The sequence below is a fragment of the Melanotaenia boesemani genome, chromosome 4 (assembly GCF_017639745.1).
Source record: "Melanotaenia boesemani isolate fMelBoe1 chromosome 4, fMelBoe1.pri, whole genome shotgun sequence".
Classification (NCBI taxonomy): domain Eukaryota; kingdom Metazoa; phylum Chordata; class Actinopteri; order Atheriniformes; family Melanotaeniidae; genus Melanotaenia; species Melanotaenia boesemani.
This window is the reverse complement of record NC_055685.1, coordinates 39464152-39489608: the sequence shown is the minus strand read 5'-3', so window position 1 is coordinate 39489608 and position 25457 is coordinate 39464152. Positions and strand designations below refer to the sequence as shown.

The window sequence follows — 25457 nt, the reverse complement described above, 5'->3', positions numbered from 1 at the left end:
GTTAATGTAAATGAGACCAGTGCATGGTCCCTGATACTGGTGGTACATCACATAGGTCCAACACAACAGCACATGGCAGTTGGAACCAGTTCCTGAGTCATGCGGTGAGTCTTGCTGGTCTCTGAAAACCCGGTCCCTCCAGAATCTGGCTCCATATGGTCCAGCAGAGCCAGATCAGCCGTTGTACGTCTTTACGCTCCGGAGAGCCGTTTTATATCCAACCATCGATGTTCTGAACAGGTACAGGTGGAAACACCTGATTGTAGCCTGACTGAGGAGCAGGTTTCCATGGAGACCATGTTATTTAATAGTAATGATTATTAATGTGTCTGGAACCAGCAGAATGTCGCCTCATTCAGCCTGAATGGAAGTTTTGTTCCACAATGACAGAACATGTTTTACTGGTTAAACTTCTGATTAATAACATCTCTTTTTCTCTTGTAAATGCTGATTTTTTTTTTTTTTTTTTTTTTTTTTTGAGCATGCGCTTTATTCCTCTTTATTCCTCTTTTATATATATAAAGCCTATTATATATATATATATATATATATATATATATATATATGAAATATTTGATTGTGAGCAAATATCCCACATTTCACATCGTCTCTGGTTTTATTCTGGACCGTTGGTGTCGCAGTTTCCCGCTTCTCCAGATTTTGTACGCCTGGGTCAGAGTCTGCGTGGAGGACGTTTCCCACCAGGTCTGGTTTTTATAAATCCTAGAGGTTGACTAGAACTGGCGTACGCTGTTTTTTGTTCCTACGCCAGCTGTAGAAACGAGGCGCCGGATCATAATTAATTTTCTATCAGAAACATAAAATATAGGGGACAGGGCTTGTTTTCCAGGCTGTTCCACGCTCCTTCCCAGTTGGTGGCGGTAATGCACATCTGAACGTTGTTTGCCAACAACCAAGACACGGAAGAAGAAGAAGAAGAAGAAGAAGAAGAAGAAGATGGCGCGACGTTTAAACTCGCAGCTGTCAGTTCGGATTTACAAACTAATAACGTGTAAATAAGTGAAAGTAGTTCGGTGAAAACCACCGCGGCTTGTCAGAAGTTTCAGCCGGGTATCATGATCGGCGGCCGGCGGAACTTTGACCCTGCGGCCGGTCTGACCGCTTCCCCGCTGGAGCCTCAGGCGGTCAGACCACCGAGGGCGAACCGCCTGAGCCGGAGCTCCAGACTGACTCAGGCGGGCCCGGCTGAGGTGGATTCACCGCGAAGCCAGCAAGCAGGTAAGGAACCGGGGCTCGGGTTGCCGTCCCTCTAGCGGGTCGGAGCCGCTCTCAGTCCGGCTGAGCCGCGACGACGGCCAGAGCCGGACCGGGACAGAAAGTCAGACCGGGAGACGTTCACTCACTCAGGCCACCCCTACTCACACATATGCTCACACCTCTGTTCACACCCACAAATCCACGCACCCACACATGGGTGAGTAATTGTCAGGAGCCCATTTTTCAAATTCAAATCAAATTAATATTTAACAGCCATGAACAGAAAACGGAAGCCACCAGTTCAGTGCTTTTCACTCAGGATTCCTGATGAGCTAAACACAACTTTTATTTTCTCTTCATTTTTTCTAGGCCAGATTACTATAATAGATTTAATAGAAAATAAAAAAGTTGGCTCAACTTAAAAAGATAAGACACTGTCCAACCTGATCAAGGGTTCCCAAACTTTTCAGCCATGTTTGCTTCAGCAGAAGCCACCAAATATTTCATGACGTAAAAGCAGCAGTTTCATAACAGCGTGAAGAGCAATGGGAATATTTGTTCACGATCATCCCCGTGCACCTTTTAAGATATTTAAATATACAGTTTAATGATCAAATGGGACAAGTCAAGGCCACCTAACCTCATGCAAAGTTTAGTAAAAACAATGAAGAAGTGAAAACTTAGAAGGTTAACAGGTGACGTGTTTCAGGTACGGAAATAAACAAGCAACTGGTAATATTGAAAATAAAGTGCTTTGTATGTAAAATAAAATATACATAGCTGCGTTTCATCTTTATAAATATACATACCACCAATAAAACAGAAAAGAAAATGTTGAAATCTGTATGTTCAGTTAAATAAACGCAGCTTTACCAAAGTAGTGTATGAGGACAGACTGTTATAGCCAAGCAGCCAAGTATTAAATTATCCACCTGTCAACACAAATAATTACCTAATTATTTTATTTTATCCATGTTATACCAGGAAACCCCAAATATGAGCTGGTGTATAGAAACGGTAGCATATCCATGTGTAGTTGTGTGTTTGGGCTGATTTAATAATAAAACAACATTTCCAGTAGGATGAAGTTTAGACAGCAGGTAGTATCCTACCAGCTCGTTATTACGTAAAAGGCTCATGGAGAATCTCAACCAGTGGTCTTCATGTTCTCAGATTTCAACAAATAATAGTGTCTTTTCAGTCGATGCGAAAGCTGATTTTTCTATGTTGCACCCGGCTTGTTTCAGCGTTCCGGGGATGAAGCAGATGACGTAGCAGAGACTCCCTCTGTTAATCCCGTCAGCATCAAACAATAAAACATCAACTCATCCCCATGAAATAAACCTGACGCAAATGTCAACAACAAAACCAGTTTTATATATATATATATATATATATATATATATATATTTATATATATATATATAGCCACATAATTTCATTTAGTCTCTGATTCACCTCCATCTTGATGTTTGGGTGGCTCTGGAATGAAGGGGCCTCCCAAGGTGTGAATATGAGGCTGCATATTCCACTGAACTCAGTACAAGCACACAAATGAAAGGAATCAGAGCATTTTATGCTTCGGCCTTTAACGGGAAATCATCAGGAAAAATTATAAAAACTTGACTATTTTACTCTAAAATTAAATTTTGTGTTTAAATTAAACACAAAATGCATTTTTATATTTTGCAACAGTTATGAGATTAAAAATGGTAGTTTTAATTAGGCCTGCAACGATTAGTCGAGGTTGTCGACAACAAAAATAGTCGACAACGAATTTACCCGTATTGTCGGTGAAAAGAAAAACCTACAGAGTGAGACATCGTCTTCTTTTGTTTATCTCTGCTGAGAGTTACACATGCGCAGTAAAGTCCGCCAGGGGACAATATGGTGGCCAACCAGGTAATAAAATGGTGACAGAGGACGTCAAAAGTCTGAAATAACTTTACGTTAAACTTACTAAATAAATTAAAGACGTGTGAGGTTTGTAGAGCGGACCTTTCGTACCACGAAGTACGTCCGCAACGCTCGAACATTTAAAGAGGAGGAACGTCGGACTTACATAACAACCTCATCCAAGATTTCAAAGCTAGAAGTGAAATAAGATCCATTTAATAATCATGAGATACAGAATCTGATTGGTCGACTAGTCGTTTTAATAGTCGGTGACTAATCGACCATCAGAATAGTCATTAGTTGCAGCCCTAGTTTTAATGGGAGTTTTTGTCCTCAAATAATCTAAGAAAGTACCGGCAGTAAATTCTAAATTTGATGCTACACAAAAACTAATAATAATGCATCAAAGTCAGTATTTTTGGTAATCATTGACATGTCCATGACAGATGAAAAATATTCCACCAGCCACACAAAATTAGTTTTATGTAAAATTACTCAATTTTTGTAACTTTTAATTAAAAACAACTGTGATATTAAGCAAACACAAAGGGTTAAAATCCTCAAACTCATTGATTGTGTGGAAGTTTTAACCCTTTCAAAGCCTGGCCCAGGTCTAAATGTGGAGAAAAGTCTCATTTTTTAATCTGAAGTTTTTCTTCAGCCCTTTAACAAAATGTAAAAATTAGTTAACAAATTTTTGATATTAATCGTTTATGACCACACACTATGTCCACATTAATGTAGTATAGTCTTCTGTCCCCTGGGATCAAATCAGAAGTATCAGATTGTGTACAACAAAGTTTTTACCATAAAGTGATGCAAAAGGTCTCAGAAACTGTTTTTATCACATGTGATACAAGATAAGATAAAATAATCTTTATTAATCCCACATGATGAAAGTTCACTGTTACACCAGCTCAAAAAGAGACTAAACAAGTTAAATAAAATACAATTAAATGAAAGAAACATTATACACACATTACAATAAAAGTGCATAATTAGCTGTCGGTCATACTGTCATGTGAGTGTGTCCCAGTGATGCAGTAGATTGTAAAGCAGCATTATTCAGTCTGATTGCTGTGGGAATGAAGGACCTGTGGAAACGTTCCATTTTACACTTCGGGTGTAGAAGTCTACCACTGATGGAGCTGCTTAAGGCCCCACAGTCTGATGCAGAGGGTGAGAGGTGTTGTCCATGATGGCGGACAGTTTTGCCAGAACTCTCCTCTCCACCACCACCTCAATGGAGTCCAAAGGGCATCCACAGACTGAGCCAGCTCTTTTTACCAGTCTGCTGAGTCTGTTCTTGTCCCGCTCAGAACTCCGCCTCCCCAACACACCACAGCATAAAAACCCACGTACGTAAGGGAGCAGAAATGGACCTTTACAGTCATGAGTTTTAAAAAAAACCTGGATTTTGTTTCTGGCCCAGATTTCAAGACTCCCACCAGAATCCCCAGGTCCAGACGAGCAGCTGTTTCCAGTGAAGAGTCTCCTCACACCGACTCCGACTTCCAGCAGGACATCATTTGGGACGCCACTTCGCCGTCGCCCCGCAGGCTCGGTAAGTTCTGGTCTGATACGAGAACGTTGCATTCGCATGTTTCTGTTCACTGTAACGTTCTGGTTCTACGCCGATGCCTTCAGGTAAAAGAGGAAGAAAACCCATAGCTGGAGTCGTCAACATCTCAGAGATCGTCAGGAAGATCGCTCCAAAGGTCAGTAAGGCACACGGATCCCAGCGGGGACGCTGTGGGACTGTAGGTCCCGATCCCAGCGGGGATGCTGTGGGACTGTAAGTCCCAATCAGGTCCCGATCCCAGCGGGGACGCTGTGGGACTGTAGGTCCCAATCAGGTCCTGATCCCAGCGGGGACGCAGTGGGACGGTAGATCCCGATCAGGTCCCGATCCCAGCGGGGACGCTGTGGGACAGTAGGTCCCGATCCCAGCAGGGACGCTGTGGGACGGTAGGTCCTGATCAGGTCCCGATCCCAGCGGGGACGCTGTGGGACAGTAGGTCCCGATCAGGTCCCGATCCCAGCAGGGACGCTGTGGGACAGTAGGTCCCGATCAGGTCCCGATCCCAGCGGGGACGCTGTGGGACGGTAGGTCCCGATCCCAGCGGGGACGCTGTGGGACGGTAGGTCCTGATCAGGTCCCGATCCCAGCGGGGACGCTGTGGGACAGTAGGTCCCGATCAGGTCCCGATCCCAGCAGGGACGCTGTGGGACAGTAGGTCCCGATCAGGTCCCGATCCCAGCGGGGACGCTGTGGGACGGTAGGTCCCGATCCCAGCAGGGACGCTGTGGGACGGTAGGTCCCGATCCCAGCAGGGACGCTGTGGGACGGTAGGTCCCGATCAGGTCCCGATCCCAGCGGGAACGAACTCGGACTGCAGATCCTGATTGGTGGTGTCTTTTCTCTGCAGCATGGAAGGCCGCAGGTCCCAGAGCCGACATTACAGCAGTGGATCGGAGACAGCGCCGCCATTCCCTGCACTCCAGATGTTAAAGCTCCAAGAGCCAAGAAGTCCCCCAGGTGGGTTCAGTTCAGACCAGAACCTCAGCTGTCAGACTGGGAGGTAAAATGATGTAAAATGAATGTATGAATAGATGTAGCAGCATAAAGGTCGACCAGAAGAAGAAAGCAGAATTTATTACTAACAGAACTTTGTAGAAATAACACACAAACCAACAGTGACCAAACCTTTTCTCATCTCATCGTTCTCTCAAGTCTTGGCTTTCAGGAGAAAAAATATTGTTATTGAAACAAACACACAACAGAAACTATTTCCATGTTTCCACTTTTTCCTCATTTCCAGTTATTCCTGCTACTATTTACCTGCTATCCTCACTAAACCAACTCCAGCTCAGCTGCTTTGTGGCGCCACCGTGCATCAGAAACGTCTTCTTGGCTTTATTCCAGCCATAGAGGAGCATTATTTTTCTTCTTTTCACACACACATAGAACTTTCTGCTCACTGGTTGATCTTTGGCTGCTCCTGATTGGACGTTACCGTCAATCTAAGCTCTCTGATTGGTGGAAAGTCTGACAGGAAGTGGCTTCATCATCATGTCCAGGTCTAAATAGAGGTCTCTTAGCAACATAGTAGTGATGGTGATGTTTTTATGATGAATGTAATAAATAATGCTGTTATCATGGATCATTGTGGATTTACCAGTTTAAGAACACAGACTCCCACATCAGCAGCTAACGCTAGGACCGCGGCGCCACCATGGTAAACAAAGGCCAGCTGACCACTCCCTGATATCAGATTATGATTCTCATGTAAACTAATTCAGTGTCATGAAGCTAATTTACTTCTTGTGGGAGTATGGGATGTGTCACCATGGCAACTGATGTAGGAAGCCCTACCTGGTTCAGTCCAGGAGAACTAACCTGAGAGAGAATCTGGTTACGTTTCACACGTTTGTTTTCTCTCGAGTTCAGTGAGTCCATAAAGTTTTAATGAATCTGGCTTTCTTTCTGAATCTGACTCTCGTGTCAGACCGAGCCGGGTGGACGACCTGCTGAGGCTCGCCAAACAGTTCGACTTCAACATGTTTCATCGCGATGAAGACGAGGAGGAGGAGCACCAGCACCTGGAGGTCCAGTCACAGGACATCCTGGAGAAAACCGTGGAGACGAGATGTTCATCCCTTCCTCCTAAAAACTATGAAGCGGCTGTGAGCACAGCAGCTGGATCAAACATGGAGCCAGATCACAATCTGGACCAGGATCTGAATCTAGACCAGGATCTCAACCAGGATCAACATCTGGAGGATGACCTGGACTTCCTGTTTGATGGACCGACTCAGCACGTTAGCAGAAACCTAAGTCAGCCTTCACAAGTTAAACCTTTGACTTTACCTTCCCCCGCTGTTTCCATGGTAACCTGTAAACCTTCACACACTGATGAGTTTGAGGACGACTGGGAAAACGACGACTTGCTTAATGACTCTGTGGTGATGGAGATGACGCAGAATCCGCAGAACTTCATGGTCCCAAAGCTCTGCTCGACCCAGAAACCAGCCAGTCAGCCAGGTCGGGGAACACTGACCGGCCCTGTCCCTGCAGCTTTTCAGGTCTCCCACCGGACCGCATCCAGACCTGAGAAGGACGCAATGAGTCCGAGGGCGAGTTTCAAACTGCAGTCGGGCTCTGCTTTTTTAGAGAAAAGATTCCAGACGGACACCAGGACCATCCAGTTTCCAGCTGAGACCGGGCCTCAGCAGACCCAACAAACATGTCAGTCAAAGACGGTGCAGCCGGAACCACTGAAACCCTGTTTGGACGAGGGTTTAAAGAAACCTGCTGTGGTTCCGTCCTGCAGCGGCCCGCCAGCCACCGACTTCCTGGATGATGGCCTGGACTCCTTCTTCTCGTCGGACCTGGTCTGGGATGACCTGGCTGACGACCTGCTGTGTGAAATGTGTGATGACCTGGAGAACCAGATCCAGGTTCTGAATACCTCCTCCACCAGACCGACCCCTGGTTCGTCCAATCAGAGAGCAGCTTTGCAGCCGACTCACAGAACCTGCGACAACCGGATGCAACCAGCTGGCTTGGTTGCCGTGGTGAATGCGGTGGAAGGTCCGATCAGGTTCACAGAAACTAAATCTGCTTCAGGATCAGCATCCAGGTGTCTTAAGACGAGCAACCAATCAGCAGCTGCCGTTCCATTGCCTCAGGAGCACGCCAAAACACACAACTTCACCTTTAAGAAGCCAAGCAACCTGGTCTCCATGGCAACGAACAAAGGTAAGAGCACAACCACAAATCCCAGTTTTAATCAGCTAATCAGAGCCAGTCGGGTCGGCCACCCATCAGCGAGTTCTGACCCAGAGGTCTGGGTCCTCTGGTCTCCCTGCCAGAACTTCAATCTGATTGGTTTACGCACGATAATCCAGGAGTGACAGATTCTGAACTTGCAGACGTGTGAAAACCTGCAGAACTTCTGGCTGCCAGACCCTCGCCTCACGTTAGAAAAACGTACTTTCTGTTTAACCGGGAAAGTTGATTTGAGCATTAAGAAAATTCCCATCCTGCCCCCCATCACATTTATTATTAGTAATTCTTCTTTTTTTCTAAATTGGGATTTATTATAGGATGTATTCTGTTTGGTGGTAATACCACACATTACTGATCATATATGTAAAATAACAGGAACGATGTATGCCGATTATTATTACTGTTATTACTGTTATTAATAATAAAAATTTGTCCCATCAGTTAGCTTTAGATTTTATTTGTTGGGTCGACCCAAAAACATTTTTATGTTTGTTTTGTTCGTTTCACTTCATCTGCCAACTGTGACATCATAGTTTTACGTGATGATGTCACTTCCTCCTATGCAGCTGTGGGGAAATGTTCGGCAGCTGAGATCGAGATGAAGAAGCAGCAAGCGATGGAGAGGAGACGGCAGCGTCTGCAGGCCGCGCAGGACCTCCAGGCTCTGAAGTGACAGAACCGAGCCGGGGGTCAGCAGAACCGAGCCGGGGGTCAGCAGAACCGAGCCGGGGGTCAGCAGAACCGAGCCGGGGGTCAGCAGAACCGAGCCGGGGGTCAGCAGTCCTGTCAAATTTTACTGTAAAGTTTCTGTGTTTTTATGTTCGTTTTAAAAGAGACGTTCAACGTTTCACATCGTTAATTTGTTGTTGTTTTTAATCTGGACGGGACGGACTCGTACCGTTATCAAGCTCGAGATGACAGTTTCACTGCTGCATGTTAGAAAAGACGACGCCAGCATCAGCAGGGAAAACAACACTGATGCTCTTCTGAACACGGACTTTTCCTCTGATCGCTTCTTCGACGCATCTTTTATAGCAGTAACATGACTGCTCTATATTAAAAATATAAATGGTTCATTTAAATAAATACAAAAAGATTTTAATGATCGAAGTGATTAGGTGATATTTATTATAGTTTTAGTAACTTTCCAGCTGTTTCCAGCCACTACATCTCTGGTCCTGTGATCTGTTCCGGTCACATTAAACTGCTCCTTTAACATTGTTGTGATTGGTTGGAGAAATCTGATGTTTGTCTGATGATGAGCTCTTTAATTAGCTTCCTGTCAGCAAGCGTGCTCCAGTTTACCTGCACAGGTGTCACTGACCTACACATTAATAAATGTCCTTGTAAATAAAACCTGTTAAACTAAAGTCCAGTAATTTGACCCGGGACAATGCTGGTGTACAGTTCTACTGGGGGAACTTCAAAGAAACACAAAAACCTCTTATTCCTGTGTTAACTGTTAACCATTATCTATAAAAATGGGTGGAAGTACAACATCAAACCAGGTTTCACTTAATGAAACAAAGTCGGGAATCTTTAAGAAGAGACGGCTTCTGGGTTGTGATGAAATCCACTCGAGACTCGTTACTCCTTCCTTTTCCTTTTAAAAGTTCAACAAACTAATACCAGTCTAGTTAATTCTAATTCTTAGCTTGAGTAAAACCAGCTCATTAGAATCGACTTATTGAAACTGAAAACATGGATCAGTCATTTTCTTTTTTCTAACCAAACTGTTCTGATGAGGAAAATGGTGATATGAAGCGCTGTGTGATGTCCAGCCCGTTTCAGCTCCCTTACGTACGTAAGCAGCGACGTCTGATTCAAACGTCATACGTCACCGTCATCATGCTTCCTTGTGTTTTACGTTGCCATGTCAGTTCCTCCACTAGGGGGCAGTGCTGAGTTCAGAGTTCACTCAGCAAGCCGATGTCAGTTTCAGACAGCGTTTAGCAGCGGTAACACGTCGCCATGACGTTTCCAACCGCCCAACACGCCTTAAACACTCACACAGTCTTTATTCAGAAGCTCGCACAGTTTCTACAGTCGTTCTCCCTTTTTGTTCCTTTCCTGATTCTCTTTTTCTCTGGTTTGTTTCTTTCGCTGGTCACCTATCAGCTATTCTGCTCAGCGCTGCCCACGGTGGTTTTCAGGTGGTATATCCGACGAAACTGTCCGTTCGTCCGCATATCTGTCTTCTGCGTTGAGCATAAATGGGTCTTGACTGGTCACGTCAGATTTGGTTATTATAACTGAGGCTACGTTGGGACTGCAGGCTGAAGTGACCCAAACCCCATTTTTTTTGCCCTATGTGACCCGTATCTGAGCTTTTAATAACATAACAGAACGACACAGATCCTATTTTTTTCAAATGCGACCCAGGCCACCTGGATGTGTGGTCCTAAACCCAATACGTATCGGATCTTTAGCCATGCGACCTCAGTCTGGACGGCCAGGTCGCATTAATCCGACCTTCACGTCGTACACGACGTTGTTTATAATCTCTTACCTGTAAAGGATCACATGACTCGCCACCACTCCTGGCTGCGACTCCGTACCCATGTTTCTCTGTACAGACATTGCTGTCGCGTTGCCATGGCAACAAACCTCCTTCAAACGAGGCCATTGAAAATGTGCTGGCGACGGTTGGACAGTCACTTTAAAACTGCGACATGCGCTCCGCTGTTACCGCAAACACGAAGACGTCACGCACGCTCGCCGTCACGTCATCGTGCATGCGGGACACTTCGTACACGAGATCACATACAAGTCGCATTTAACTGGAATGTTGAACGGACTCAAAGAAATAGGATTTCACAAAAAAAACCTGGATTGGGCGTTAAGCCCTGCAGTGTGAACGTAGGGAGGAACGTTTCCTCTTCATCCTGATTTAATGTCTACTAATATAAATCTACTCTCAGGTTTCCATGACGAGAACATTTTACATCCAGTTGCTCCAGTTAAAGATGAAATTGTTTTTCTGTTTAAAAGACTGAGAACCCGAAGTCTGAATGAGCTCAAGAGGAAAGTACGTTTAGATGTTCGATGTGGCTGGAAGTGATGGTGGGAAATCAGCAAACCCTGGTCCTCAAGGCCCGCTATCCTGCAGGTCCTAGATGTTTCCCTGCAGCAACACACCTGATACAGATTAATGGCACATTAGCAGACTTGTGCAGCTTGTCAGAGAGCTGTTTAATTTGATCGTATGTTAGCAGTGACATCAGCAAACATTACATCATTATCATATCTTGATGGAAAAAAGATGTTTGCAATGATGTTTGACTCCGCCCACATTGGAGCTCGTATCCTCTCGCGGCCTGCTAAACGCTGGCTGTCTGCAGGTTGGGATGGGGTTGGGTCTCCAGGCAGGTTCATTTGTCATCACATTTCATGTACAAGAGTTGAAAGTGCTTTACAGTAAGAGCTTTACAGCGGGGTTCAGAAGAAGCATGAAGTTCTTTAAAAAGAAACTTTAAAAATACTTAAAGACAGAAAAATTAGAATAAAGTAAAATGCAATAAAATGACATCTAATTTTTTTAAAAATTGTTCTGGATCATCCTTCTTTAACCTGATCAATGCCTCTGATCAGTGATTGGAGGGGACCTGGTGGGATGGTTATATATTTAGTTGTTCCAGGTCAACATGGCGGCTGCCAGCGTTTCTCTGGTGTTTTGGCTTCTCAGGTTTCAATATTATTGAATTCACATTAACCCAGAAGAGCCCAACGTGACATATTTGTCACATACAGTTTCTGAGACATTCTGCTTCAATTTATGGTAAAAACTTTGCTCAAAATCCTGTTGAACACAATGTGATACTTCTGTCCCTCAATGGATCCCCAGAAGCAGAAAACCATATTATAATATTTTCAAACTATCACATGGTAATAAATGGTAGATATCCCCCCAAAAACAGTAAATTTTTGTTACATTTTGTTAAAGGATCAAATAAAGACCTCATATTTAAAAAATTGGACTTTTCTTACCATTTTTTCTTAGGTCGGGCCTTATCGGGTTAAATCCATAAAACCGTTTTCTGTTAGCATATTTGTGTCTGTGGGGACGAAGTCTTTGTTGGATGCATCAGGATCCATTTTTAAATTCTAGTCTGATATGGTTGGAGTTCTGGACACGTCGTCTCGTGCAGGACGTGTCGAGGAAAAGTGACTGGTCTTCCTCGCCATCACCGAATGTGGCACTAAAGGTCTGTTTCTGCTCCCTTACGTACGTAGACGTCTGTTTAAATCGTCGCCATACGTCACCGTCATCATGCTTCCATGTGTGTTTTATGTTGCCATGTCAGTTCCTCCACTAGGGGGCAGTGCTGAGTTCAGAGTTCACTCCAACGTCAGTTTCAGACACCGTTTAGCAGCGGTAACATGTTGCCATGACGATGTTTCCAGCCACCCAACACACCCTAAACAGTCACTATAGAAGACATGTAGTTTGGGGAACACTCTGAGTGTGTGTGTATGTGGGCGTGGTCGTGAGTAAGCAGGTGTGGGCGGGTGCAAAGTTTACATAGGTACACCTTCACCTGGGGTAAAATGTTTGGGAGAGGCAGCTGGGTAGCCGTAATTTTTTGTTGACCGCTTCTCGCTTCACGCTTCCACTCTACGCTTTTGTTTTACGTTTTAATATCCTTTGTATTGTGTTTTCCGCTACCATCCCGGTTTATTTTCAGTCAACCATCAGTTATATCCACGCTGTATGTATAGAGCTACGCAAAAGGAATAAAACAGTGAAAGCATCTTGGATTCAGCGTCTCTGTGGGCCAAGCGGATCAAAGCGCGTCACAAATAGTACGAAAGTACCCAGCCACTCGCAGCGGCTAAAGGAGAAAGGAAGCCGCAACAGTCACAAATAGTCTTTATTCAAAAGCTCGCACAGTTTTGTCGTCCTCGTCTTCATTGTTCTGCTTGTTTCCCCTCTTCCCGATCCTCCTCCTCTTCTCTGGTTTGTTTCTTTGGCTAGGAGCATGTCAGCTGTTCTGCTCAGCACTGCCCCCGTAGTTTCCGGTGCTCCGTCTTCAGCATCAAGCGACGGCTAAGCTCGCTGAAAACAGACCGAATTACGCACCTAAACGTATCCGTCTTCTGGGTCCTGGATAAATGGGTCTTAAAACAAAAAACTCCTGAAGCTCAGCGTTAGCGTCTCTGAACGCTGACAGTTCTGGTCCAATCAGAAGGCAGCAGCTGGAGGTGAGATGGGGTCACACGTCCACCACCATCTTTTTGTGAACATCCATTCCTCCGACAACCTGGAGGAGCAAACAGGAAGTGATGTCACATGCTTTTGTTCATGTCTTTAATGTTTAAAGGGAGATTATGTAACATTTTCTGTTGTTTTCTGGCCTACATCCATCTATGTGTTATCATTGGTGTTTTGTGACCTCCGCTAATGATCTGACACATTCTGAAATTTTAGATTTGTTCATATATATGACGGGTAAGCTGGTACGGCAACGCCATGACGGTCTGCCATCTTGAAACTACAGCCACCAGCAAGGGACAAAAAGCACCAACTGCATGTTTTCTCTGCGAGCCGGCGCACAGTGGGACACGGGAGGAGGAGCTAAACGAGAGGCTTACTACCCCGGCAAGTTATTGACAAGAATGCAGGATCATGCCCATGCAGCAGCTGCACAGGAGCCGTTTCACCATCGCGAAGAAAACGTAAACGTAAAGGCAGCGAGACGATACAAGAAGGAACAACATGGGGAGCCTTCCCCAGGTGGAAGGAGCTCAAGGAGAAAGGTTTTAAAGGGAGGCTGAAGTCAGCGGTGCTGCCCAAAATAGCCTAAAGCTAGTTTTTTCACTGGGTTTTGTTACAGTGTCGCTCGTTACCATGGTTACCATGGGCAGCATAACAGTAGTTTCTGCTAAAATACACAAGCCTGGTTGGTACAGACGTGAATGTTTACGTGGTTTCAGTCGCTTTCATAGTAGCGTTAAAGCTGGTTTTACTGGGACTAGAAGCCGGCGGGAAGGCTCTATGAGCTGGTTTTAGTGGAACTAGAAGCAGGCGGGAAGGCTTTATAAGCTGGTTTTAGTTGGACTAGAAGCAGGCGGGAAGGCTTTATAAGCTGGTTTTAGTTGGACTAGAAGCAGGCGGGAAGGCTCTATGAGCTGGTTTTAGTGGGACTAGAAGCAGGCGGGAAGGCTCTATGAGCTGGTTTTAGTGGGACTAGAAGCAGGCGGGAAGGCTCTATGAGCTGGTTTTAGTGGGACTAGAAGCAGGCGGGAAGGCTTTATAAGCTGGTTTTAGTTGGACTAGAAGCAGGCGGGAAGGCTTTATAAGCTGGTTTTAGTGGGACTAGAAGCAGGCGGGAAGGCTCTATGAGCTGGTTTTAGTGGGACTAGAAGCAGGCGGGAAGACTTTATAAGCTGGTTTTAGTTGGACTAGAAGCAGGCGGGAAGGCTTTATAAGCTGGTTTTAGTGGGACTAGAAGCAGGCGGGAAGGCTTTATAAGCTTGTTTTAGTGGGACTAGAAGCAGGCGGGAAGGCTTTATAAGCTGGTTTTAGTGGGACTAGAAGCCAGAGGAAAGGCTTTATAAGCTGGTTTTAGTGGGACTAGAAGCCAGAGGAAAGGCTTTATGAGCTGGTTTTAGTGCGACTAGAAGCAGGCGGGAAGGCTTTATAAGCTGGTTTTAGTTGGACTAGAAGCAGGCGGGAAGGCTTTATAAGCTGGTTTTAGTGGGACTAGAAGCAGGCGGGAAGGCTCTATGAGCTGGTTTTAGTGGGACTAGAAGCAGGTGGGAAGGCTTTATAAGCTGGTTTTAGTTGGACTAGAAGCAGGCGGGAAGGCTTTATAAGCTGGTTTTAGTGGGACTAGAAGCAGGCGGGAAGGCTTTATAAGCTGGTTTTAGTGGGACTAGAAGCAGGCGGGAAGGCTTTATAAGCTTGTTTTAGTGGGACTAGAAGCAGGCGGGAAGGCTTTATAAGCTTGTTTTAGTGGGACTAGAAGCAGGCGGGAAGTCTCTATGAGCTGGTTTTAGTGGGACTAGAAGCAGGCGGGAAGGCTTTATAAGCTGGTTTTAGTGGGACTAGAAGCAGGCGGGAAGGCTTTATAAGCTTGTTTTAGTGGGACTAGAAGCAGGCGGGAAGGCTCTATGAGCTGGTTTTAGTGGGAATAGAAGCAGGCGGGAAGGCTTTATAAGCTGGTTTTAGTTGGACTAGAAGCAGGCGGGAAGGCTTTATAAGCTGGTTTTAGTGGGACTAGAAGCAGGCGGGAAGGCTCTATGAGCTGGTTTTAGTGGAACTAGAAGCAGGCGGGAAGGCTTTATAAGCTGGTTTTAGTGGGACTAGAAGCAGGCGGGAAGGCTCTATGAGCTGGTTTTAGTGGAACTAGAAGCAGGCGGGAAGGCTTTATAAGCTGGTTTTAGTGCGACTAGAAGCAGGCGGGAAGGCTTTATAAGCTGGTTTTAGTGGGACTAGAAGCCAGAGGGAAGGCTTTATGAGCTGGTTTTAGTGCGACTAGAAGCAGGTGGGAAGGCTTTATAAGCTGGTTTTAGTTGGACTAGAAGCAGGCGGGAAGGCTTTATAAGCTGGTTTTAGTGGGACTAGAAGCAGGCGGGAAGGCTTTATAAGCTGGTTTTAGTGGGACTAGAAGCAGGCGGGAAGGCTTTATAAGCTGGTTTTAGTGGGACTAGAAGCAGGCGGGAAGGCTTTATGAGCTGGTTTTAGTGGGACTAGAAGCAGGCGGGAAGGCTTTATAAGCTGGTTTTAGTGGGACTAGAAGCAGGCGGGAAGGCTTTATGAGCTGGTTTTAGTGGGACTAGAAGCAGGCGGGAAGGCTTTATAAGCTGGTTTTAGTGGGACTAGAAGCAGGCGGGAAGGCTTTATAAGCTGGTTTTAGTAGGACTAGAAGCAGGCGGGAAGGCTTTATAAGCTGGTTTTAGTGGGACTAGAAGCCAGAGGGAAGGCTTTATAAGCTGGTTTTAGTGGGACTAGAAGCAGGCGGGAAGGCTTTATAAGCTGGTTTTAGTGGGACTAGAAGCCAGAGGGAAGGCTTTATGAGCTGGTTTTAGTGGGACTAGAAGCAGGCGGGAAGGCTTTATAAGCTGGTTTTAGTGGGACTAGAAGCCAGAGGGAAGGCTTTATAAGCTGGTTTTAGTGGGACTAGAAGCAGGCGGGAAGGCTTTATAAGCTGGTTTTAGTGGGACTAGAAGCCAGAGGGAAGGCTTTATAAGCTGGTTTTAGTGGGACTAGAAGCAGGCGGGAAGGCTTTATAAGCTGGTTTTAGTGGGACTAGAAGCCAGAGGGAAGGCTTTATGAGCTGGTTTTAGTGGGACTAGAAGCAGGCGGGAAGGCTTTATAAGCTGGTTTTAGTGGGACTAGAAGCCAGAGGGAAGGCTTTATAAGCTGGTTTTAGTGGGACTAGAAGCAGGCGGGAAGGCTTTATAAGCTGGTTTTAGTGGGACTAGAAGCCAGAGGGAAGGCTTTATAAGCTGGTTTTAGTGGGACTAGAAGCAGGCGGGAAGGCTTTATAAGCTGGTTTTAGTGGGACTAGAAGCAGGCGGGAAGGCTTTATAAGCTGGTTTTAGTGGGACTAGAAGCAGGCGGGAAGGCTTTATAAGCTGGTTTTAGTGGGACTAGAACCCTGTGAACAGTCTGACACCTTGATTGGATGCAGTTTGGAATATTTCTGAAATCACAAACTTCTTCACCCGAGTGAACTCCTGGATGACTACTGGATGATCTGCTATCATCGGTGGCCTTGAGGCTTTTTGACACACGGCAGCTACCGTTGTTATAGGATGCGCTATACGTTAGAATAGAACACGATTCCACGGCTGGAAGGCAGGAATTTTCACACAATATCGCTTTAAGTTAGTCAGTGACGACAGAGTGAACGATTAGGTTTTCATCCACTTGGAGACTAAACCGAATTCGTTCTGAAAGTTTTACCTGAAGACAGCATCGTTTCAAGAAACCTGCACGTGCACACGCGCGTGCTGAAAATGCTGCAGTATGTCTGCAGGTGGTGCTGTAACACCACCACCCAAATACACCAAAAATGCAGAAGGCAGCATGGAGCATGCTCAGAAACTGGTGTGGGCGGGGTTTGTGCATGCAGGTGAAGGGAGAGATGGAGCAAAGGCTCATTGGTTCAGGAAATGAAACGGTTGTGTTTACAGATTTATGGGACCTGGTCTAAAAACCTCCATCTTCTGGCTCTGAAACAGAACCTCCATGTGGATGAAACGTCCAGATGAGACGTGTTTCTCTGGCCGTGGGACACAGTTGGGTTTCACAGATCACCAACACAGCAGGACGGCATCAACCACGTCCATCTGTTTCACGCATTCATTCCTCCCCATAACAAGGACACGTAGGAACCAAAGTTCACTAACAAAGCAGTGCAGTTGTAACTGTGATAAATTAAACTACAAATAATTTAAGAACTGATTTACAACATATTCTAAAGTCCTAAAATCAGTTCCATGAGATAATAAACATGCTAACTGCACAACTAAGGATATAAAGACTTTAGCATGAACATCTAAGCTAGTCTGCGTGGACTTGACGCAGGTCTCAGGAATGTCCTGTAGTTCCCGTCTCTGCCTGTAGGGCCAGTAAACTCAGCTGTTCAGAGACAAACGGCTCAAAACAGACATTCAGCTAATCTAAAGATCCAGATTTCTCCCTCAGAGCTGTTCTGTGCCCCAGGAAGAGAAGGAGAAGCAAAATCTCTGATTCTCACCGCACAGAACTCCTGGAAGGAAATCCTGCCGTCGCCGTCTTTGTCTGCATTGATGATGGTTTTGTCAACAATCTGCTGCAGCTGCGTGTCCTTCAGGTTTCTGCCTACCATCATCTTCAGGACCTGGAAGAGCTCTCCGTTGGATATGAAGCCGTCTTTGTCCATGTCATAGATCCGGAAGGCAACTGAGCTCAAAGACACAGGAAATAAAACATCTAAAATCTGTTTAAGTCGATATTTCTTTATATATTGTGATTAATATCTGATTTAATTTGTAATATTTATAGTAAAATGTGACTTGATCTGTTTTTATTAGAACAGGTGCTGCCCCCTGGTGGCTGGAGGATGAAGAAACTCACAGTGAAGCTTCTGCTGTTTGTCTCCTCTCACGCTGAACTGGGAAACTCCTTCAATGAACTCTGTCGACAGAAAAACCTCCGTCAGTTAAAAACATCCTGTTTCTGCTGAACAGGTGGAACTTCTCTGCAGGATGTGGACTAGATTTCTCAGAAATAAGCTGTAATAATGTAATAATAATGTAAAAACCACATCAGCAGCAGGTTCAGTCTTTTGTTTGAAGTTTGATCCGTTTTCTCTCCTAATGTTTGGAAAAGAAACAGCAGACGGTTCCTCCTTTACTTTCTGATGCATTTTGTTCACTTTTATGGCTTGTTTGTTTGAGTGCTGGGGTTTGGTGTCTTGCTCAGGGGCACCTCGACATGAGCTTGGGTGTAGTTGGGTTTGAAGGATTGCTGCTGGAGAACTTTGTTGTAGACTTTCGTGGCAGAAGAATTTGGAATTTTAGAGTCAACTGGAAGAGAAACAAGGATCCAAGCACCAGAGACTTCGGACATGTGACACAAACAGATGCTTCACACTGGATTGTGGGCAATAAGGGAAATAAATCCAGGATGAAATGATGTAGAACCTCTGCAGGACCAGGATCTTCTGTGGTCTCCAGATTCTGCAGGTTCAGACCTGCAGACATGGTTTCTTGGAGATTACGGACCTGAAAATCCAGGAGCTTATTCGGGTTTTCAGATTGGTTACTGGAAGTCATTTAAAGTTGTGTTTTCTGTCTCTGTGAGTGTGGGTGGAGGAACCTGCTGATGTTTGTAGTTACCGATGAAGTCGACCTCCCCGTTGCCGTCGGTGTCGAATATGTCCATGACTCGCTGGACGAGAGGATTCTGCTGCAGTTCTGGAAGGGACATGAACTCCTCCACGCTCAGGGAACCGGACTTATCCAGGTCAAGTTTCTTAAATCTCTTTCCCAGCCTCCTAATCTCATCAGCATCAGCTGAAATGAAAGACGCAGCGAGTTATTGCCTCACAGAGCGGCTGCAGGTCTGCAGATGAAACTTCTTCCTGGTCTTCACAACCCGACAGACTCACCTGCTTCCTGCCTGGTGCTGGCCATGGTGGTCCGCGGCGGCTGGACGTCTGCACCCGGCCCCACCGCCCCCCTCTCAAAGCTCCAACCGCGGGTCATGTGACACCTTTTTCACCACTAATCACTCTGCTGGTCACAAAGCATCGAGGAGGAAGAATAAGCTGCTCATGGACATAATACCTGTCACATAACAGAGTTAAATCACAGGAAGTCCAAGGAGCTTTACACACACACACAAACACACACATAGATATAATATCACCACACACACTGATGAAGCTATAACAGAGTCTGCTGCTGTCTCGGTTTAAAAGTGTTTAAAGGTTTGGGTCATTTTTTCATAAAAATGGTTTGAACAAATCTGTTTGGTTGTAACGTGAATAAGTTAACGTTAAATTTAAATAAAACTAAATATAATAGATCAACGCTAACAAGAAACTTGAGATAAATGAAAACTTGGAAGAGTCAGAAATCAAATTCAGTGTCAGAAATAAGTAATTCAAACATGTAAAAGAATTTCTGTTCTTTACAAAGTTAAATCTTTTTTAAATCAGTCGTCATCGTTCAGCTTGTGTTGAGGTGTGGGGAACACACACAAGACAACATTAAATTCAGTCTTCTTAAAAAAGCCATAAGAATAACTAACCAGAACCAGCTAATTCTCTGTTCATCAAGACTTGTTCAAGTTCAAGATTCTTTAAATGATGAACAAAGTTAAAAACGAAGCTTAACAGCATCGAAAAGCTTTTCCAGGTGAGGGAGAGTAAATCCAGGAAAGGGGGAACATCCGTGTTCAACAAGCAGCTGAGCTTCAGTGTTTTTCTACCAGAAACACGTCCATCAGCAGGAAAATTCCCGATAAAAGAAAAATAAAGGACATGAAGCCGATGATGACGGGTTGAAAGCTTTGTGTGTATATGATGATTTGTTGTGTAGTAACGTTGTGTGTTGTGTAAGGTTTTTTAAACTGTTTTGCTGCTCGACTTCCTCCAAAACCCTTTTCCAACTTTGAAAGCTTATTTTTGTTTTTACTTTAACTTTTTAGTTCGAAATAAAAACAATGGACAAACATTCCAGATGAACAGGACAGGTGAGCTCTCACCTGAACTCACCTGTTTCCAGCTGTTGTTTCCCTCCTGTCGTCTGGATCACAGAGACGTTATTACCTACCACAGGCTGGTAAACCTGACCACTTCAGGCCTTAAATCTGATCATGTCAACGGCTTTCTGAGGAACAGAAATGACTCTTCTAGATGAAGACTGGCTCAGCTTTTATTGACAAACACACTTCATACTCAGTTTAATAAAACAGGTGGTTTGACATCAACAAGAAACAGATCAAATTTGGCAAAATGAATCCAGCCGAGGATTTTCCAAGAAAAGAGACAGCAGCTGTAACACAAAGCAAAATTCACCATGAGAAGCACCGCGAGAAGGGAGGGGTGTTCACCGATTCATCCGCTGCTGCAAATAGTCCCCAACAAACTGCGTTTCCTGCTGGTTTGTTTCATAAAAACGCAGCTGAGGCTCCAGGAAACAAGAAAGTTCTGCAACTGAACCAGACAGCTTTCATTTCTGCTCCAGACACAAAATACCAGAAAACTCACATCCTGCAGCACAGAAACCAGAGGAAGCACCGGAGGTGTTTTTCATCCTGGTCTTCAGCCCAGACCTGGTCCAGGTGAGTCAAACGCCACCTGAAATGTGGGTCTGTTCCTTTAAATCTGCTTTAAAGCTGCACTCAGCTTCTGCTTACTCAGAGAACAGGTTTGGTCTCTGAGAGCAACATGAGCGACATAAATCATGATCTTGTATTTAAACAAAATGACTTAAAAAAAAAAAAAAAAAAAAATTATATGCACTGCCTCCAGCTCTACATGACAGCACCTGGTCCACCTGGACTCCAGCAGTCTGACTGCAACTTAATGATGACGTCCATCTTGTTTGAATTCATGCTTGTGTTGTTCTTCCTCTCAAATGTAAGTCGCTTTGGATAAAAGCGTCTGCTAAATGACTGTAGAATAGAATAGAATAGAATTAATGGCTCCTTCCTTTTCTTTTTCTTCGTCTTGATGAAAGCATCAGACTTTTCGCTGTGTGCAGCTTTAAAGCTGCTCATGAACACCAGCAGGACAAACAGCTGCCTTCCCTCCGGGGCTGATGAGAAGAAGCAAACATCAGGATGACGCCGTGAACGCTCCTCCCTCCCCGTGAACTCTCCTCCCTCCCCGTGAACTCTCCTCCCTCCCCGTGAACGCTCCTCCCTCCCCGTGAACGCTCCTCCCTCCCCGTGAGCGCTCCTCCCTCCCCGTGAACGCTCCTCCCTCCCCGTGAACTCTTCTCCCTCCCCGTGAACGCTCCTCCCTCGCCGTGAGCGCTCCTCCCTCCCCGTGAACGCTCCTCCCTCCCCGTGAACTCTTCTCCCTCCCCGTGAACGCTCCTCCCTCCCCGTGAGCGCTCCTCCCTCGCCGTGAACGCTCCTCCCTCCCCGTGAACGCTCCTCCCTCCCCGTGAACTCTTCTCCCTCCCCGTGAACGCTCCTCCCTCCCCGTGAGCGCTCCTCCTTCCCCGTGAACGCTCCTCCCTCGCCGTGAACGCTCCTCCCTCCCCGTGAACGCTCCTCCCTCCCCGTGAACGCTCCTCCCTCGCCGTGAGCGCTCCTCCCTCCCCGTGAACTCTTCTCCCTCCCCGTAAACGCTCCTCCCTCCCCGTGAACGCTCCTCCCTCCCCGTGAACGCTCCTCCCTCCTCCCTCGCCGTGAAAGCTCCTCCCTCCCCGTGAACGCTCCTCCCTCCCCGTGAACGCTCCTCCCTCCCCGTGAACGCTCCTCCCTCGCCGTGAGTTCTCCTCCCTCACCGTGAACGCTCCTCCCTCCCCGTGAACGCTCCTCCCTCGCCGTGAGCGCTCCTCCCTCCCCGTGAACGCTCCTCCCTCCCCGTGAACTCTTCTCCCTCCCCGTGAACGCTCCTCCCTCGCCGTGAGCACTCCTCCCTCCCCGTGAACGCTCCTCCCTCCCCGTGAACTCTTCTCCCTCCCCGTGAACGCTCCTCCCTCCCCGTGAGCGCTCCTCCCTCCCCGTGAACGCTCCTCCCTCCCCGTGAGCGCTCCTCCCTCCCCGTGAACGCTCCTCCCTCCCCGTGAACGCTCCTCCCTCCCCGTGAACGCTCCTCCCTCGCCGTGAGCGCTCCTCCCTCCCCGTGAACTCTTCTCCCTCCCCGTAAACGCTCCTCCCTCCCCGTGAACGCTCCTCCCTCCCCGTGAACGCTCCTCCCTCCTCCCTCGCCGTGAAAGCTCCTCCCTCCCCGTGAACGCTCCTCCCTCCCCGTGAACGCTCCTCCCTCCCCGTGAACGCTCCTCCCTCGCCGTGAGTTCTCCTCCCTCACCGTGAACGCTCCTCCCTCCCCGTGAACGCTCCTCCCTCGCCGTGAGCGCTCAGTTGAACGCCTCCTTGTTGATCCACATCAGGGTTCGGGTCTCGTTGGGTTTGCATTCGTACTCGATGTTGCTGAACTTGTTGCCGAACTGGCAGTGCTCCCTCTTGTAGTAGTTGTAGTACTTGGCCTGCCAGACCGTCTCAAACGTTCCCGCCTTGTTGAACTGCAGAGAGAAAATCATCATCATCATCATCATCTGCAGAGCTGATGACAGCATAACTTTCCAACATCAAAGCTTTTCATTTCTCGTGCCTACGATGACGGGAACACGGCTTGCTACCCGACGCCGCAACAACGTAAACGACTGAAGGAGTTAAACGAGGGTCTGAGCTACAAGCAAAGTCTTAAAGTTGAAACACGGCTCCTCTTCCTTAAATCCAACATCAGCTCCTTGGTCTTTGTGACATGCACTACACCAGTTCTCAAGTTGGTGGACTTCCTGTCTGTATGCTGAGTCATGGTTATAGGACATTGGTCCTTCCATGGCTGTCTTCTGTGTATTCGGGTGTCAGCAGCGTGAACAGCAGAGGGCTCAAACACATCGCTGGGGAGGCGGTGGTGGAGCCTTCCAGTAAGAAAGTCCAGCACCCAGTCCCACAGAGACCAGGGTCAGAGGGACGGTGTTACTGCTGCATCAGGGTAACAGCGCCGCCACCTTCAGGCCACACTGAGAATTACATCACCTTCCAGCATCTGATAACTGGGAGTAATCAGATTACTGTGATAATCAGATCTGATGCATCAGCATCCACGTGTGAAAAGCCCTGGTCCAGGTTTCCAGTCCGTTATCAGACTTCTTGTGTAAGTAATGATGTAACTTCCTGCTGTTTTGAAAAAATCGGGGGCGTTAGCGTCTTAGCGTCAGCTGATGTCACCAAGCCAGCTTTTTACTTTTCACTAACTCAGAAACACCAACAGAATGAGGGTTTTAGTCTCTAACTGGAATCATCTGGCGGTCCAGGTTTTATCATGACTGCAGGTCTGCTCAGTTTCACTGTCTGCATCTTCATCTTCATCTTCATCTGTTCATCTTCATCTTCTTCTAACACGCTGAATTTATTTTATAGATGAAATGAGCAGAAATACAATAAAAAGCCGGTAAACAGACGACGTGAATGTTTTACTTCGTTTATACTTCGACATTCTGGTTCTCTGCTCATGTTGTTTCTCCCATTTTAACATCTTCCACTAAAAAGATGGAGGTGCAGCTTCTGCACATGCTCAGAAGAAACTAATAAACCAGATGTAGGGTTTACATGCAGGAAGGCGTTAATCTGATTTCTTATAATGTCGTCTACATGATCAGGTGAATTTTCTGATAACTCCAGAGGCCAGACGAGGATCAGGTTTTTGGTTCTTTGAGGACATCTGAAGGCATCGTTCTGGTAGAGGTTGTGTACTTTGTGTGTTTGATGTGGTCTCACCTCTATGCTGACTTGCACAGGTTGTCGGTCTCCACTCTTGGTGTGCGGGACGCCCTCGGTGTCGTAGCGGCCGTGATAAACCACCGACTCCTCGTCCCGGGACTGCTGCTCCAGAGGGAAGACGACGCCGCCGATGTTCATGTTGCTGCAGTGGAGAGGACGAGGAGGACTTTTATTCTCATTCAGGCAAAAAGCGATGCAGAAAGAAATGATGATGCAGGAAAGCAAGAAAAACACAGAATAAAAACAGATGAAAAAGAATAATAATAAAACTGCTGCGGTAGTTCAGGGAATAATTTATTCTTCTGTTCAGAAGACGGATGGCAGAGGAAAGGACCTCTTTAGGCTCCTGACTGAGGGGGGACGGGAAGACGTCCACGGTTAACGGACTCTACTAACACCCCTCAAAGCACTTTTACACTACAAGTCACATCCACACCCACTCAGCACTTCTAATGTTACCGTGCACACATTCATACCCAGATACACACGAGGAGGCAACGGGGGTTCAGGGTCTTGCCCAAGGACACTTCGGCATGTAGCAGGGGGATGCCTGGTCTCCCTCCTGAGCTACAGCCGGTCCCAGGAAGTCCTCAATGCCCCAGATCTGCTTCAGATCTGTACAGTGTTGTTTTTATTCCCTCCCACCATCCTCCGTCTTTGAACCAGCCACCGTTCACTCTTTACTGGTTGAACTGGATTTTCTTCGCAGCTCATTCTGGACATTTTGCCTCTTTAACTTGTGATTTTCCATGTGGTCGTTTTTTTTCTTTCAGTAAAGGATCAGGGCGTGGCTGTGGACCCTCCACCTGCTCCACCTCCACCTGAGCAGCGCGCACTCCTCCAGCTGAGCCACACACCCGCAAACATCTCACCTGATCCCGCATGATTTATTCAGCGGGTGTCTGATGCTGCGGCCTGCAGGAGGAGGAGGCCGCGGGGACGCGGGGAGAACGTGCACGCTGCTGCAGGTCTCTCTGTGTTTGCAGGAGCGGGTCTCACCTGCGCGCGAGCCATCTGCCCAAACACATGTGATGAAGACCCCTGTGGGGGGAAACGTCTCCTTACGTGGCCTCGACGGTTCCGGGCTTCACCCCCACCTCGATCTTGTACTTGGAGCCCGTGAGCAGCTTGATGGTCCGGCTCTGGCCGAACCGGGTCCCGTCCACCTTGAAGAAAACGGGTCCGTCGTTCGGCTGGATGAACAGCGCGATGGAGATGTTGATGATGGAGGGGACGTCGTCCATTGTCCCGGGATGCTGCTCCGTCAGCGGGGGGTCAGGAAGCGCTCCGAGCTGGAGGAAGATGCTGAGGAGGAGGAGACGGGAACTTCCGGTCATATAATTCACAATAAAAGCTCCGTTTTATATGATTTACAGTAAATATCTTAAAATGTATGAATAAAATAATGATCAAACATTTTAATGGTACGAGCTGCATTTCAACTTTTATCAATAATTATTTATCATTTTAATCTGGCTTCCTTTTCAACTCTGAGCTGGATTTTACTCCACACATTAGAAAAAACAGGATTTTACCATCTTAAAAACATCTGAACTGCTGATGCTTTTATGCCCTGCTCTCTGGCCTTCC

The 25457-nt window shown here is 46.6% G+C and overlaps 3 protein-coding genes across 3 annotated transcripts; 1 reads left to right on the top strand and 2 right to left on the bottom strand.

Moving 5' to 3' along the window:
- The first annotated feature begins 686 nt into the window (after positions 1-686).
- On the top strand, positions 687-9231 carry etaa1a (ETAA1 activator of ATR kinase a). The gene is made up of 6 exons (XM_041983856.1): positions 687-1239; positions 4547-4678; positions 4762-4832; positions 5544-5653; positions 6624-7876; positions 8473-9231. The coding sequence occupies exons 1-6, from the start codon at positions 1077-1079 to the stop codon at positions 8577-8579; spliced, it is 1836 nt and encodes a 611-aa protein (XP_041839790.1). The 5' UTR covers positions 687-1076; the 3' UTR covers positions 8580-9231.
- Positions 9232-12780: 3549 nt separating this feature from the next.
- ppp3r1b (protein phosphatase 3 (formerly 2B), regulatory s1ubunit B, alpha isoform, b) lies at positions 12781-19105 on the bottom strand. Its single transcript, XM_041982475.1, has 5 exons — positions 19009-19105; positions 18737-18928; positions 17973-18032; positions 17614-17798; positions 12781-13167 (listed from the first exon to the last, which is right to left on the bottom strand). Exons 1-5 carry the CDS (start codon positions 19103-19105, stop codon positions 13120-13122), a joined length of 582 nt encoding a protein of 193 aa, XP_041838409.1. The 3' UTR covers positions 12781-13119.
- A 3194-nt stretch (positions 19106-22299) lies between these two features.
- On the bottom strand, positions 22300-25187 carry cnrip1a (cannabinoid receptor interacting protein 1a). The gene is made up of 3 exons (XM_041983481.1): positions 24933-25187; positions 23865-24009; positions 22300-22603 (listed from the first exon to the last, which is right to left on the bottom strand). Exons 1-3 carry the CDS (start codon positions 25109-25111, stop codon positions 22439-22441), a joined length of 489 nt encoding a protein of 162 aa, XP_041839415.1. The 5' UTR covers positions 25112-25187; the 3' UTR covers positions 22300-22438.
- Positions 25188-25457: the final 270 nt, after the last annotated feature.